This window comes from Branchiostoma belcheri, unplaced genomic scaffold, assembly GCF_001625305.1.
Source record: "Branchiostoma belcheri isolate BF01 breed outbred unplaced genomic scaffold, Haploidv18h27 scaffold34, whole genome shotgun sequence".
Lineage (NCBI taxonomy): Eukaryota > Metazoa > Chordata > Leptocardii > Amphioxiformes > Branchiostomatidae > Branchiostoma > Branchiostoma belcheri.
In genome coordinates, this window is record NW_017803954.1 from 1,923,225 (window position 1) to 1,940,077 (window position 16,853).

The window sequence follows — 16,853 nt, forward strand, 5'->3', positions numbered from 1 at the left end:
CTTGTAAAGTAGATATCTATTATAGTGAGCTATGTCACATGAATGATGAATGAATGATCGACGGTAACTATTTTTGAAAGGACCCCTTACTTTTAGTAGTTTACGTCAAGTATATACTGATAATACTTTTCTTGCAATATTCGTGCCCATGGGCAAATTGAAAGTGAACAAGCTTAATGAATTATACACATGCATTACGTGTGTGTACTTGTGCCGAGACAGACGATAAGTATTACACTACAATAACATTGTGGGTCTATAGTACTGTTCTATATCTACGTTACTAAATACATATTGTTAGCTCCTTGCGCTAGATTATCATTTAAGCAGACATGTAGTACATTTGCTATTTATAGTGAAATATAAGATAAGAGGTCGTTTCCAGTTTACTCTATAGGCAACACAATCTGTATTTTCCGAAAACCGTTGGCTACACGAAGACAAGATACAGATAGATGAACTTCTTGCCAAATTTGTAAATTTTCCCGTCGCCTTCCTTTGTGCCGTCTACCCAGCTGACACTTCTCCGTCATCAGGAGGCGTTTGTTCGCACACCTGCTGACCTTCACAACAAACCCGCCATCTTATATCATAACTGTCAGCTTTTCTTCTCACTGTGAGGATTGTAGTTTTGGATTATGCCCCTAAGATTGGACACTTTTTATAGGACGGCACTGTAAGTGAGAAGAATTCTACTGAATGTGTGTAGAAAAAGCCCGTTGTACCGTGATGGTATACTGAGCTCCTCCCGGCTCCAGCTATCAGCCGGCTTTCAACACCGGACACCCGGCAAATGGGCCGTCCCCAGTCTCCATCATCCGCCCTGTGTTTGTTTTGCACACCGCCGAGCTGTTTTAATTAAAACTGTTAATTCCCTGAAATAATCGCCAATTACCCAGTAAACAGAGCCGGCGGGTGGGAGGACATCTCAGCCGCGGCCCGATGCAGGATCGGAGACACGTGGGTTCACCGGGTGCCGACATGCGTCACGGAAAAAGACACTTGACGTTGACGTGGGCCCGACACATAGGGGCATTACAGTTTCTGAGTGAGTGACCCACAGAAGTCCGGAATGTGGCTTGTTCCAGTTGTTAGGGCAGGAATGTCGAGTTAAGCGGTGCCTTGACTCTGAGATAACCGCTTGATCTGTACATGTTTTAGCCCTGCCGACACTGAGAACACTTTGGCCCCGCTATCTCAGGAATCATGAAAAGATATTACCAGTATTCCGTGATTCCATTTTAGGATATATTTTATTAGCCAACCTCTTTGTTTTTCAGTTATTAAGTGTGTAACTCAGTGAATTCTATTTTGTGTATAAACATATTTCCATGTCTTTCCATGTCACACCAAGTCCTGTTTAAATTTTACATTATCGTTCAATTCGCCCGAAGAAATCAACGTTACTTATAGAATGTCCATGACATATATTATACCTCGGGTGTTTCTAATGGTTCCGGGGCACGATCCCTGCAAGCCAGACAAATCTGAGTAAGTCACGCTACCTTCATATCTGATGACGTCCCAACGCTCTGGGCGGGAATCTGGGTCCCGTTTTTCCACCGCTAAGCCTGAGAAAACAAATAAAGTCTAAACTCTGCCAGCAACTCCAGCTTCCGAATAGGAACTTTTGGCTTGAACTTCATTAAAGCAACGACCTTTAAATTTTTCTCTCGTGTTTTAATACTGTGATGATATCATAGTCATTAACACATTGTGTCATACCATTATACAAGTGAGAATCGTATACTTACTATATTAATTGGCGACGATATAGTATAATAAGACAATTCAAAGCTATCAAGCCGTTATGTAATACTCGTATTTGATATTACTAGTTTCACGTTCATTGAGAAGAAAGGCGTTAACCTTTAAATTTAATCTTGGAACGAATCAAAACAAACATTACGCTAAGTGCTGTACATGAACAATAGGAAACAAACAAAGCGCCTCAGTATTGCTGTTTGGAAACTGACAAAATGATGGGCGGGCGCAGAAACTGATATGTGTCAAAGCTGACATCCAGGACAGAAAATTTCGGCCCATCGTCCCTTGTAGTTGGCGGACCGAAATTTCCTCCTATAAGGAGCGGTCACAGTCGTCGTACGTCGTCGTAGGATGTTGATGCCGCAAAATTTTCAACGAGGTCGTCACAGAACCAACCACCAAGGTCAAGGATGAAAGACTGCCTTTAACAAGGCAGTTGAATTTTCCAGAACACATGCCCTCAATTTTATGATAGTACGATGCAGGCAAGGTCCTTATGTATATGCTAGTAGTCTTCTCTATGAAGATCCCCCAAGGTTCGCTGAGGTTCGCCCGTACGGAAATCATCTTCTAACGTCCTGTGGTCCATCATCACAACAAGACCAGCAGCGTATCTCATCACGGGTCTAATAGGTTAAGAGGGCCGGGACAGGGAACGAGGGGGGTTAACTCTCACCCTGTGGGATCGGCAGGGGAAATGCCTGGACTAAATGTTGGGTCAGTGTTATGCACGGAACATGTGAATGAAGAAGTCCAGGCGTGGAGGGTTCTGTGAGGGAAACGTGAGCTCCGCCTAGGAGGACTGGAGTTGGTCATTCAGCCTGTATTGTTCAGGGCAGACGTCACGGTTAGTTTGGGTATACATGCACGTGCTGACTACAGCTGCTGTTGGCGATTGTCTTCTCTTTAATTGCCTGTCACTGAGGAAGGGTTACTGAACACTTGTTTCTTGGAAGGCAGCTCTTTTGGAAATACTGTATGGCATCTACCTTTATAATCTTAGATTACAGGAGCTTTAGAAGTCAGAATAGATGTAATCACTGTAATGTCAAAACTGATAAGGAGAGACACTGAAGGTATTGCAAAAATCAATCAGAAATGGTTGCAGTGGTACAAAAATTCTGCGCACTGTCAGATAACCACCCTATTGACTTGACTTGACTTGACTACTGTATTGCACAGTAGATTTAGCGATCTGGTTCAGTGTTTGGACTCTGTCTGTGCTTGCCACCTTGTACCCAAACTCAGGTGGCCTGAGTGCCCCTCCCATGTACACCGCCGTGTTCCTGTACACCATGCCTGAAGGTTTGAAGCAGCTGGCTGAACAGTGGAACTCCCTGAGTCCTGTGTCCTTCAGGATTCTGGGCAGGTTCCTCTCATTGATGCCTCCTCCTGCAAACAACACAAGTGCATGTGGCATGTTACCTTTACTACTCTAATGTAATCCCACCATGTTACATATATCCAACACCCTGAAAATAGGTCCAAAGATATTATAATGCACTCCTGCATATCTAAACTGTGCATACCTGAGGTTGCTGCACTAGAGATCTCTCAAACAATGCCTCTTTTCCTTTTAACATATATGCCAGCTTTAAGAGGTACAGTTTTTACCTTAAGCTTTGACTCCAATGGTTATAATATAATAGAATAGGACAATACACAGATGTGCTCACCAGACAGACCCATGTGATTTTGCTTCAGATAAATCTTGAATCAACTCTTGCTTACCTGGCACTATGATGATTCTTCCTCTGGACTGAGAACAAAAGACAACACAGTATTAAAAACCTGTCCAGTTCCTGAGATCTATATCACTAACTATGTGTACCAATGCTGTCTTTCAACCACGTCAGTCAAGCTAGAGATAACACATTTATACAATCAGCCTCTGTTATATGTAGAACTATACAGATATGTAAATGTGTAGACAAGTATCCAAGTTACATTCAATTTGCTAGCATCCGTAATACATGTCGAGAGAGAACACCTTTTGTGACAAGTCTTGGAAATACAGCCAGGCTGGCAAGCCAATGAAAGCATTTAGCTATAGCAGTGGGATTTTCCAACATGGCCCAAAATAACATCACAACACTTACTCTACCATTCCCTTTATACATTGTGCGTGACTCTCAAAAAATGTCCCTTTAAAGGTCAGGCCAACATTGCTTTGATTCCGGGCATTTCCCAGTCGTCACAAAGCAAACTTCACACAATCACATTTCACACAAATCTCTACCACAATGACCATTAGCAGCCTGCCAATTTTGATCGCAAAAAATAAGCAACAACTTCTCATTGTAACTAAAGAGGTAATTGTTATCGCAGAAAGTCCAGGGAGTTCTTCGTTGCCAGGTTATCCCTGGGAAGAATGTACCACTGACAGACACACCGACCTCGTGAGATAAACCCACATCCTGGCCATCCAAGCCATCTGTCCAATTAAAATGCTGATGACATATTTTGTGTATGGTAAAGGTTAGATAACCACAGAAACTTGCAAGATAAACAGAAATAGAGAAACAAGTTGAAACCCTTCAGTTTAGGGAGAGGCAAACTGAGAAGTTGACATGCAGGAAGGACAGAGGTGCTGATAACCTGCTGTCAGTCTCTCCCCAGAGGCACGGCTAATTTCTAGTGTTTCAGTTTACGGTTCATCAAGGAATATTTTCAAAAATAACAGAAACAGGTCCCTGTGTTTCATGAGGGCAGGGTGAAGAAATATAATCTATTTGTGAAAAAACAGTGTGACAAGTCCGAAAAGTAAATATGACAATCAAAGGCACTTTTCCTGACACATAAAAGGCACAGTTGCAATGTCTAGTCCATGTCTATGTCCAACTGAACACATCTACCTTGCTGTACATTCATCTAAACACATTTATCTCGAACTGAAGACTCTACATTCAACATAAGAAGTACAGAGAATGACTTGCTATAGAGACTTATCAAAAAGTTGATTCAAGATTTAGTCCAATTAAGCAGACTAGAAACAGGTACAAAACTCCCTTTGTTTAGAAACACACATCCTGTTCTGCACACTGTGTTTTTGGCTGTTATATCAGAAACCAATCTCTCTGCCCAGGGGCACAGCAACAAGAATTATCAGCCAAGCACAACTACAACCTGATATCCACCAGGTGCCTTCTTTAATTATGATTGGCATCTTACACCCAGCAACAAATTCCTCTGGAAACTCAATGTCAGTATGAGTAACATTTGTAGGTGGACTTTAGTAAATATACCACCTGATGTACTACTCAACATCCTTATGGAATCCATACCTAATAGACATATGAATCTGCACTAAACCACACTCCATAATAATAAGATATGTATACAATAATAATCACATACATTTGTATGTTGTAAGAATCTCAATTACAACAAAAAGGACAACTTGATGAATAGACATCACTGGGACCTGTCATCTGTATGATCAACGACGTTCAGGTCAGAGGTGGGTACCAGGAGCTGGAGGTGAGGGTTTTGTTACCGTTAGTCATTAATTACTGCAGACTGAAGCCTCCTTATGATACATGCCATACTGCAGCTCAGGTTGGACAGTTTGTGTTTTGGGTAAATACAAGAACCTGTGCCACCACACACTGATCCTACTGCCTAAGGACACATTACTTGGACCTAGGATACTGTACAGTTCTCTTCTTGCTTGAGGCTTATCAATTATCATTTCATGAAATAAGAATATAGTTTTTAGAATGTATCATTTCATATATTCCCTATAACGAACCAAACAGTCAGACCTGCCCAAAGAGTTTCTGTTAGTGTATGTATCAGACCTTACCTAAAGCTGTGTATGAAAAAAATCTAGGTTTGGATTACAGGCTCAGACCTGTACCTGTACCTTAAGGAAAATGGCCAATACTTGTCGCCTTACTGCTACCTTGTTGCAGGTAGCCATCTGTCCTGTTTAATATTAAATTGTTTGCTTTGTTTGCGGGTTACATATTTCAATCTAAAAAGACAAGAGTACCTACAGGTTTTCTAGATTGTCAAGTGCAAAATGGTCAAAATTGTCACCTATGAGATGCAACTTATCTATGTTTAGGTATCCACTATTTTTTTTTCATTCAGGTACAGGCTAGGGACAACAGATGTTTAGGTCTGGTCCTGTACCCAGATAGACAGGTATTTGGTACACAGTCAGAACCTCTTCTTCTTCTTCTCTTCTTCTTTCCCGTACGTGCACAACCTCAATAAGTTGAGGGCTCCGGCACGGTGAGGGGTAGGGGTTTTTGGTTTGGATTTGGGGTGTCGCTCTTATTTTGTATTGTGTATATGTGTATATATATGTTGTTGTAGTCTGTTGGCTACAGACTACAAGCTCCTCAGTGGGCAGGGGCGCCACTCCCTGTCCGCCAGCTGGGTTACCTGTTTCTTGAGTTTTTTAAGGGTGGGAAGACCCTCCAAAACAGTGGAGTCACACCCACTGGTCAGAAGTCTCTCACATCCCAGCGAGATCACATCCTCCAGGGCCTGCTGAGGATCCGCAACCATGTCAAATGCTGCAAGGGCAGGAAAGTGGTCTTGTAGTTATGGGTGTTGACTTGGAATCTCAAGATATTCAAGGTTCAAACCTCTGGCAGGCCCCAATATGTTGTGCCCCCTGGAAAGGCACTTTACACCTATTTCTTCACTTGTGAAAATGAGTAAATACTTTGGTTAAGGTCGCCCACTAATTGTGGTAAAACTTTGTAACGCAAGAAACTACCGATACCAATCCTAAAGATTATAAACTGTGACCAACCTCTGTGGAAAGTAACTGGTAAAGGCCTTGCTAAACCTGTAAGGGAATACAAAAGAATGTGAAAATTGCATTTGGAACAATAATTTAGAGATCAACATTGAACTTAGATATAAACATTGATTAAAAGCATCCATGTGATGTTGTGTTAAGTGATAAAACCTACCAATTAACTGTGCACAGAAATCCTTGTCAATTCTGCCATTCCTGCAAATGAACATAAAACATATTTAGTACATGTATAGTGTAGCGTTCAAAAGAATTCTTAGACTAAAACTTTCAATCATTAAGTAAGTAACAAAGTATATCCAGGTCAACCATATCTACTTATACTACATGAAAATGTACAATAAGAAATCAGTGCACCAAATATCTCACTACATATGATACAGTATCAGGAAATGCATTTGCTAAGATACTTTCTCATGACTTTTGCCATCTTGTATTCCTGTTTGATTTTCACTTCAAAGTGGCAAGAATCAAATATTGGTGTGGATTCAGCAACTTTGTTTGTTGCACTGTTTTGTTTCATATTTGCTCCAATAACAGCAAATAACATGTGTGTACCCACTCTGTAAGAGCACCCAACACTATCCCATCAGCGCCATGTTCCTTGGCCAGACAGAGGTCGACCATCATGACCTCCCGTTCCACGCTGCTGTACAGGAAGTCACCGCCGCGTGGCCGAATCATCACGAACACAGGGATCCTCACTTTCTGTTTCACTACCTTCAGCATTCCTGCCAACGAGTGAGAAATGTTGGTGATGGTTAAGTGTTCCACAACTCACTTTGTGGATAATAACGATGTTTGTTTTCTGCAGTTCATAGACTAAGTGCTAGAGGAAGACAATCAGCAAACAGATACATGTAGGTCTGGTGTTCCTTTTCAATTGATAAAATGTGAGTTCGCAAGAGCAAAATGCAATGGGGTATGTACACAGCCTCTTTGGTCTCTACAACTCACTGTCATGGTGGATTCACACTTAGATTATATTTCCTGCAGTTCATACACTAATTGCTAGAGGGGGGAAATGACTGACCTAAACTTGGAGTGGTCCCTCCTTCCATCAAGTTTCCACACAACTCCAGTCTGGATGCACCTTTACCGAAGCAAGGAGGTACTCCATGGGTAAGAAAGTCATTTAAGAACATCTGGAGTCAGATCCAGGAATTTCTAAAAGGGTTCAGTGCAAGGTCAACAGAAGCATGTTGTTGATCTAAATTCACTGCCACAAGAAGCACATGTACAGACCAGAGTGACAAGGATAAAAAGTAGTCTGACAAAGATTGAATGAATTAAGAACAATGTACAATCTGAAGGATCCTGCTCACCTCCCTGCTCTGCATTGATAGCTGACTCCACAGAGTCCACACAAACCTCCATGTTGTAGACACCTGCAGGCACAGTTCTGCACACCTGGGGAGGGGGGGGGTATTCAGGTTAATGCCATTAAATGCCATTAAATACAAAAAGACAATGTGACACTTGGGCCACACCAATTTGATTTCTTGGTTCTCGAATTTTTTTCAGAAAAAATATTAAGCCACAGGGCAAAAAAAAAATAAAAATAGACCTAGGCATCCTATGATAGCCCCAAATGCTATGATAGGAGCTATGAAGTGAACATACCGGGCTGGGTTGTAATTCATAGCCTCTACCAGGCTTGAGGGCATGGCTGGAAATAGTAGAAATTTATAGGAGAAGGGACTCCTTTCAACCGTTGGGGCCAAAATATGAGCATTTGGAGTTGATTCTGAGGCTGAAATGTTGTTTTTTTTTGCTACCTGATGTGTAATTTGACACAACTTACATAGTTTGGTCTGAGTTCAGGGGAGGTCTTTATTCTTGCTGCCTTAATTTGGCACTCAGGGCAAGCATCGACCTGTAACACAAGAACATCATACATTATACACATGTATGCATTGTCTCATCCCATTCATCCCTTAATAATTATTTGAAAAATATGCCATTGGTGTACTACAAAACTTGTGTCAAACAGTTTCCTCCACTCTTCTCAGTTTTCTGTATTTAATGTTTCACTTGGTGTTGTGTCTGTCCATTTTCTGATATCATCCTCCCATCATTTCTTCTTTCTTCCTCCCTGAAGTGTTGCTTGCATGATAGTTTTTGCTAATGTCCCAATGACAACGACACATCATCACATTCTGAAAATAGGCAGCCATAAATATTGTAGAGGGTGCGGGGGAATCCCCCCCCCCAAAAAAAAAATTTTCATAACTCTCTGGATCTGAAATACTATTTCCTGCATTTTGACACACTGATTATATAATAAAATGTATGTTTTATAAGTTACAATAAAGGGTACAAGTTAATTGTCAAAAAAGGATACATATCATGTACCTATAATATAGAGATACAAAACATACCTGGTTCCCCACACAGACTACCTACATGTACTCACCCAGTGTTTCACATCCTCTGTGATGGTGCGCCAGTAGAAGCGTTCTACCACGTATGCTTGAGTCCGCTTTACACCCAAATGGCTTCCATTGGTGCCAGAACAGTGGGCATTACCCAGGACTTGCTCAACCTACAAAAATCACCCAAAAAATAATTTACCCTTTGTTTCAAATTAGATTGCCTGGGATTAAAAGTAGAAAATAGTTATGTCACAATTAACCTTACCTCTTCTCTGGTGAATAGAACTTTAGCCCTCTTTTGCTCCTTCCCCTTGTAATACAAAGTGTCACCTGTAAGACACACATTACAATAATTTACATACACACTGAGTGTTCATTTCAGCACAGTGTAGCATAACTACCCATTACATTTACAGTCCCATTTCTTATCTCAACTTCTTGTTTGGGAACTTAGACTTACTGTCCTAAGCAAACATTTTCTTAGTTGGTGTTGTCAACATACAGTATTGATGTTTAGATACAGTGTATATATTTGTACACTATTCTTTGTAATGTAACCTTAACCTGTTTTGCAGAAACATATACTATTAAATAAAGGTATTAATCTATTCACTAATTTTATTCACTAATTTTATGTCAAAACCACACTTACCTTCATAGAAAAACTTTTGGGCATACATATAAAGGGTGTGCCTCCTTGCCTTCTTTGTCATTTTGTCTAATGTATCAAAGTGTGGGGGGTAACTGCCATTTTGCAGGTAGTAGAGCACCTCTTCGACTGATGCCTAAATGCAAAATACATATAAAATATGTTTTGTGTACATTTCGCACTTCTTTCAAATACACATGTATCAGCTGTTGCAAACTCACTAACAGTTTGCATGTTGAACTATAGCCTGGACAGTAGACAGCGATGAAGTAATCAACAAGTTTATAAATTATTTTATATATAGGACACACCGATCCTGACAGTAGTACGTAATAATAGACCCACGTGAAGGTTTGGAATACACTGTACAACTTTGCCATAATTTGATTGTCTATAATATAAATACTAGTAAAATAAATACGACATATACTAGCATGACAGTTCCTCACGTACTCGTACCTTCTGTTGTTGCTGTTGTCCTGGTTTGACGTCTACTGTTGTGCTAGACGTGGCCTCTGGATGCTGGGTTTTCACCTTCTTGTAGGGACTTACTTGTTGTTGTTGTTCTTGTATAACATTTATCATCTCGCTAGAAATGGTCTGCAGATCATGTGCTTCCATCTTGTAATCAGCTGATGGCCTAAATGCAAAATGCATATTATAATATGTTTGATTTGTACACATATCTTTCAAATACAAACTATGTACTAGTATCAGGTGTTAATTATAGTGATACCACCATTCATCATCTAAACAGTAAACAGAAATATCAACAAGTTTATAATTTCATTTTGAACACACACCAATCTTGTGTTATCATGAACCCACGTTAAGGGTACAATACAACTTTGCCATAATTTTGATAGAGACTCAGTTTCTTAATTGACATGACCAAGGAGGTTTTAACCGCCTTTACATGACACATAAATTTGTACCTTGGTGTCCTGGTTCGCTAGTAGCCGTGAACAAGTCAAGTCAAGCCAAAGCCTTTATTTTTCTTCGAAATGCTTGTTCGGCGCAAGGCCGCTTTTCAACAAGGTCGAAGTTGAGGGGAGGGGTCACGGATAAGAACCAAATCCATACAAACATAAATAATAAGTAATTAAATCAATACAATAAGTAAATGAATAAGTTCACGAATAAATCATTAGGTTCGTAGCCAATTTAAGTCCATGGTGAGTCCCAGTTATGTCTGTTCCATAAGTGACTTGAAGGTATGGATGGATGGTGCTGCCCTAATGTGGGGCTGGATGTTATTCCATACCACTGAGCCGGAGTAAGCCAAGCTTCTTCTGTAAGCTTCCAAGTGCGGCCTCGGAGGGATGAGACAGTCAGTAGAAGCTGATCTGGTATTCCGTGCCACTTCATCCCTTCTCAGGCTGAAGACTCGTCTCATGTATGGTGGTAGTGCATTTCTCAAGGCCTTATACACCAGCAGAGCTTTTTGCTGTTGATGTATAGTCTTCACAGTCTTCCAACCAAGGCGCGATAGGATTTCTACTGATGGTGTTCTATATGGAGCTTTCAGAATAAGTTTTCCCACCCGGTTTTGGATTCTTTGCAGCTTGTCGTACTGCACCAAAATCGCTCCATCCCATACTGTGCATGCATAAGTTAAGTGTGGTAAGAAAATTGAATTGTATAAAGTGACAAGAGCAGCCTGATTTACGAATGGTTGGACCTGGCGCATAATTTACTGCAAGTGTTCGTTTCAATTTTGATAAGACATGATCAATGTGATAGTTCCATTTCAATTCACTGTCCACAATTATGCCGAGGTACATGAAAGAATTTACCACTTCCAAAAAACTTCCACTCATATACAACTGCAACTGGTCCTTTCCTTCCAGTCGCTTCCCAGTCCAGTCGTCCAGGGACTATCATGTAAAATAAATGTCCCGGCATTATCATGCAAAAAGGGTACCAGAGTCGTCCACGGCTAGTTCGCTAGTAACGTTACGTGGTGCTGAATTTTTACCTTCTTCTGGGCCTTCTAGGGACTCACTCGTTCTTGTACTTGTTCGTCTGTCATCTCTTCTTCTTCTTCAGTTTAGGCCCACATTCGTGATGACGAATATTCTGGCCTTATAATCTCGCTAGGCGTGGTTTCTAGATCCTTGGATTCACTTCGTTCAGCTCCTGAAATTTGCTCCCATGTTGTCATCAGCTGAAACTGCGAACGTAAGACGCCATGTGATTGGTCAGCTGTCTCCGAACTCCAACCAACCAGAGAAATGGATAGAAAGTTAGATTTGCGCACTTTTTTGAGGGGGGACATAACAAATTTCCAATCGTATTTATATGCATCAAACTGCAAAATATCTTGCAAATGTTTGCCATAATTCTACCAAATACATTTAGTCGTATTGTTTTAATGTATGATATACCTATTTCATTGTTGAATGTCACCACATAAGAACGATTAATTAATTCTAAACCTCCCCCTATATGTGAAGTCGTTTAGTCTTATTTTAGGGTTAGAGGTCATGCGTTTGGTAACATGCTAGTGTGAAATTTTCGCACTCCTGAGGTGAAAATATCGCACCAACATGCTTTCAAGGTTAACAGCAGGCGGTGTAGAATTTGGCAGGAGCTGCTTTCGTCTCTGTGTGTCGCCAGGCGCGTCTACGAGGCATCTACAGCAAATTTCAGTAAGATATAGCATTTTGAAAATTCATGTTGCGTAACTTCACACTTGCACAACTATAAGTATAACCAAGGACATTATACACTGTGTATAATGTCCTTGGTATAACGTTGCCATGTGTTTGACAGCCTTGGTGACTCTTGGAGGACATTTTGCTGGTAGCCTGATGTATAAATAGCCCTCACAGGATAATATTCTAACCCTAACCCTACCCCAAGTAACCCTTAGAGGATCCTTTTGAGGGCTATATATGTAACATTAAATAATATAAGGCTACCAGATAAATACGCCCTCCAAGAGTCGCATCTGCTACCATATTATAAAGATGCAATATAACATTAATATCCTTAGGTGCTGCACTATAAGTAGGTTTTTCAAAGCAATATCATTGCAATGGCCAATTGCAATGATATTACTTTTGAAAATAGTCTGTTTTGACAACAGGGTACAGTATATACCAGAAGTAGTAGTTAGTACTGAGTATTTTGACTATGTCGAATGTTCACAAAATGCATTCTTACCCATTTCTTTTGTGCGTAGAATTGAAGGAAGAAACAGATTGTCATAAAATGTTGTCATCTCCTCATCATATGTTGGAGTTTAGTGTCACATAATGTGATTTTCCCTACCAACAGAAGTTGTCATGTGGCGGCAGAGGAGTGGGCGTGACCCTGCACACAGGAGCTGCACTTCTCTCTGCACCAGTAAGATGTAGAGGATGGAAGTCTCCAACACTGGTACAACTAGCTGTGCCCAAACAGGTCAGTGAAACAGAAAAAGAGAGAGAAACAGAAAAAGAGAGAGAAACAAAAAAAGAGAGTTGAGGAAAAACTATCCCCTGGCTGATACATGTAATGTCATTTTACAGCTGGTTATATGATAAATGTGAACTAAAACTTGGACCCTCAAAATACTGTACCATGGACACTGGTCAAAGGCGGGGAAGAGCAGATCCTATGTAACCGTTCTCTTCCACAGAATGGTGGCAGACTTGCACAGCTCAGGCAAACCACCACATCAGCTGGTGTAGCTGCTCCTGTGCCACAACAGATTCCTGCTCGTGCTGAGAAGATTGTTGGGTCATGGCTGCTGGTTTCTGCAGGCATGGTGTTTGGAGCTGTGGCCATCGGAGGGCTCACAAGGTATGCCATGGTCAATAACTCTGCAGTTCAAACTTGACTTACCTACGTGTGAATGCACATGTATGTTTACCTCTGTGTATGGAGGTATCATTGTGTGTGTGTGTGTGTGTGTGTGTGTGTGTGTGTGTGTGTGTGTGTGTGTGTGTGTGTGTGTGTGTGTCATAACAAGCTCTCAGCCTGCAACAATGTACATTAATTTTGTATGTCAGACCATCTCTTTGCTAAATGTGGTAATAAATTTGCAAAACTCCTATTTCTTGTTACCCCGGTATTGTTTGCAATGAAGTATTGAATTTTTTTAAATTTGCTTTTCTGTATCAGGTTGACAGAGTCAGGCCTGTCTATGGTAGACTGGCACCTAATCAAGGGGATGAAGCCACCGCGGACTCAGCAGGAATGGGAAGACTATTTCAAGATGTACAAGGAGACGCCACAGTGGAAGTAGTAAGTGTCTTGTATTCTTTTAGAGCCTTTAGAACCTTTTGACTACCATCACATTTTGACTTACATATATTTTCCTCCCTCTTCTGGAAGACTCAGCCAGGCTTTGATTATACTGCTGTGGGGGTCCCTGACACAGGGGTAGGCAGCAGTTGGTTAGACTTCACACCACACCTCCAAGTGGCTCTGTCCAGCAGGTCTACACCAATGAGGCCACATTATCTATTGTCCTTCCTGACACAATCCAAGGTCTTTCTAGGTCTACCCTGACCCCTACTGCCTGGCAGCTCCAGTTCAGTGATGAAGTTAGTGCAGTAACGTTTAATGTGCCTATATCACCATGTACCAGTACTTGCAGCTACTAAAAGAACCAGATATAATGTGACTGGGAATTTGATATCCATATAAATATAAAAGCAGCCAGCCTTCTGCTATTCAAAGCCATATCAACAAAATTGATGTTTTTCAACCAACTCTTGATATGTCCTACCCAGTCAGAATCGTGAGATGACCATACAGGAGTTCAAGTTCATCTTCTACATGGAGTGGTTCCACCGCATGTGGGGCAGGACCATCGGGCTGGCGTTCTTCCTCCCAGCTGCTTACTTCTGGAGGAAGGGGTGGATCTCTAAAGCCATGAAACCTCGGCTGGCAGCATATGGCTCCCTGCTGGTGTTTCAGGTTAGTCTCCATCCAAACATGTGCATTGCCTATAATGTTGATGTGAAGATGTGCCTTATATACCATATGTGGCATAGACTGTTATTCTCAAAATGACATACAGGACTGTTTAGCCATAGGTAATGCAAATCAGGATTGAGGGTTACACTACATGTATATTTTGTTGAAATGTCCCTCAGGGTCTGCTTGGTTGGTTCATGGTGAAGAGTGGGTTGGAGGAACCAGGAGATGACATCCCCAGGGTGAGTCAGTACAGACTGGCTGCACACCTGGGCTCAGCCTTCCTGCTGTACGTGGGCCTGCTGTGGACAGGGCTGCTGCATGTACTGCCTAGACAGAAGGTCAGGGAACATGTTTGTTTGTTTATTTGTTTGTTTTTTTGATACTACAGGATGTCCTTAACTAAAGCTAGGTGCCCATTTTCACCTGTTTGATTAAGTGACTTTCCCAAGAGCACAGCATTAGAGTCTATTAAAATCCTGCAAAAGTAAATGAATTCAGAGTACATGTATATTAAGACTCAGATAATATCTGACAGTGCTGCTTTACATTCAGTATGTACCATTGTTAAGAGGGTTCTTCATTCACCTAAGAAGACAAGAATCTCATGATCTTGTAATTTCTGTGTATGTTTTTGTAGTTTGAGATGACGACTCAGATGAGGCAGCTGAGCAAGTACGCACATGGAACCATGTCTCTGGTCTTCTTCACTGCACTGTCAGGTACATCAGGAAACAAGCATGTACTGTAGCTGTTACCTCACTCTGGCAAATAAATGCTATACATGTACCTATAGTGCATCGATTGGACTTGCAGATGGTTGCATCAAAATTTAAAAAATAGTTATGTAAGATTACTTACCCGGTATGCCATATTGTTGTGTCAATAAAGTTCTGTATGTTATGGAGGTCAGTGTGCTTGGTAGCTTTAGCTGTCTGACATGAAATTCACATGTGTGCCAAGAACAGGCTGTACAATGTACCATGTGTTTTTATCTGCTAAGGTGCCTTTGTAGCTGGGCTGGATGCCGGGCTGGTTTACAACTCCTTTCCAAAGTTTGGAGACAGATGGATTCCTGATGACCTCTTCAACTTTGACCCCAAGTGGAAGAACATGTTTGAGAACCACACCACTGTGCAGTTCAACCATAGAATATTGGTGAGTCCCTTGATCAGCAACTTTTCAATGACTGTCTGTCATCTACATCAGTCATATTTCCGTAAATAATTTCATCAGGTTGGAAGATACTTAGGGTATAGGATTTTCTTCTAACACAACCAGTAAGGTTCAGAACTGCAGAACTCCAGTCAGAAGCTCTGAGGAAGGTGTCTGATAGACATCGAAACGTAAGCAGGTGAGAACCTTACTGGTTGTGTTAGAAGAAAATCCTATACCCTACATCAGTCATAGTTACCCTGATGAAGATTACAGACATCATGAAAACATCGGCTCTTGTTAAACAAGTGGTTGTGAATAAAGAACTTTGTTATTCAATAATTCACCAACCTGGTGGAATTCGTGGATTGTTGAAAGCTTCTCATGGGCACATTTATCTATACAGGCATTGTGGTGAATGTATTTTGCTTTCAACAAATGTTGTTTTTTAAAACCTGGTATCCTGAAAACCTACAGGGTACCACCACAGCTGTAGCTATCCTGAGTTTGTGGGTGTGGTCCCGACGACTGCGGCTTGCTCCCCGTGCCAGCCTGGCACTCAGCTGTCTGGCAGGCATGTCTGTTGTCCAGGTAAGTGGAAAATTTAAAGCTCCAAGAAAAAAAGTTTAAACTCAACTGTGTGATTGGTATCTTTTCTTTTTGATAGCAGAGACAGATTGATTTCTTCTTGAGGTTGTATTTCTCTTTATCAGTGCTTTGTTGTTTTTTTCTGCACAGATCTCCCTGGGGATTGGGACCCTTCTCCTGTACGTGCCCACGTGGCTGGCCTCCACTCACCAGATGGGCTCACTCACTCTGCTGTCCTTCGCTGTGTGGCTGGCAACAGAACTCAAGAAACTTCCCAAGTAAAAAACATAAGCTTTTCCCACTGAAGGAATGTCTATCGTAACTAGCATGAAAACTCCTTGCCAAATTTATACTGTAAATTATGAAACTTTTGCACTTATTTTATTTCGTGCTGACCTATCCACCGCAAATTCAGGACACCTCAAATATGTCTTCCTTGTATGTTTACTGTATCATAGAATTGTTTCAACCACAAATGAAAACCTCCTTCTCCTGCAAATTAAAACATCACCAAAGTTTTATGATTTACAGTAGAATTTGACAAACTATTTCATGATGTCATACTATTTGTAGGCATTGATTGCCACATTCATGCTATATGCTGACTTAGTTTATCAGAATCTTCATTGGTGAT

At 41.1% G+C, this 16,853-nt stretch overlaps 2 protein-coding genes across 3 annotated transcripts; one reads left to right on the top strand and one right to left on the bottom strand.

The window, feature by feature from the left end:
• Window positions 1–1,265: 1,265 nt before the first annotated feature.
• On the bottom strand, window positions 1,266–11,817 carry LOC109475482 (copper homeostasis protein cutC homolog). Of its 2 annotated transcripts, XM_019776108.1 has the most exons (14): window positions 11,544–11,816; window positions 10,025–10,205; window positions 9,569–9,701; window positions 9,182–9,246; window positions 8,958–9,086; window positions 8,346–8,417; window positions 7,867–7,951; window positions 7,575–7,634; window positions 7,104–7,272; window positions 6,699–6,739; window positions 6,536–6,571; window positions 6,160–6,293; window positions 3,499–3,526; window positions 1,266–3,159 (listed from the first exon to the last, which is right to left on the bottom strand). In XM_019776108.1, exons 2-14 carry the CDS (start codon window positions 10,184–10,186, stop codon window positions 2,912–2,914), a joined length of 1,362 nt encoding a protein of 453 aa, XP_019631667.1. In that variant the 5' UTR covers window positions 10,187–10,205; window positions 11,544–11,816; the 3' UTR covers window positions 1,266–2,911. The 2 variants fall into 2 exon arrangements, with proteins under 2 accessions (XP_019631667.1, XP_019631668.1); XM_019776109.1 differs by lacking the exon at window positions 8,958–9,086 and having other exon boundaries at window positions 11,544–11,817.
• A 227-nt stretch (window positions 11,818–12,044) lies between these two features.
• Window positions 12,045–16,847, top strand: LOC109475483 (cytochrome c oxidase assembly protein COX15 homolog). The gene is made up of 10 exons (XM_019776111.1): window positions 12,045–12,216; window positions 12,848–12,973; window positions 13,191–13,354; window positions 13,676–13,798; window positions 14,290–14,476; window positions 14,656–14,817; window positions 15,117–15,198; window positions 15,480–15,634; window positions 16,109–16,222; window positions 16,370–16,847. Exons 1-10 carry the CDS (start codon window positions 12,115–12,117, stop codon window positions 16,499–16,501), a joined length of 1,347 nt encoding a protein of 448 aa, XP_019631670.1. The 5' UTR covers window positions 12,045–12,114; the 3' UTR covers window positions 16,502–16,847.
• The last annotated feature ends 6 nt before the right edge of the window (window positions 16,848–16,853 follow it).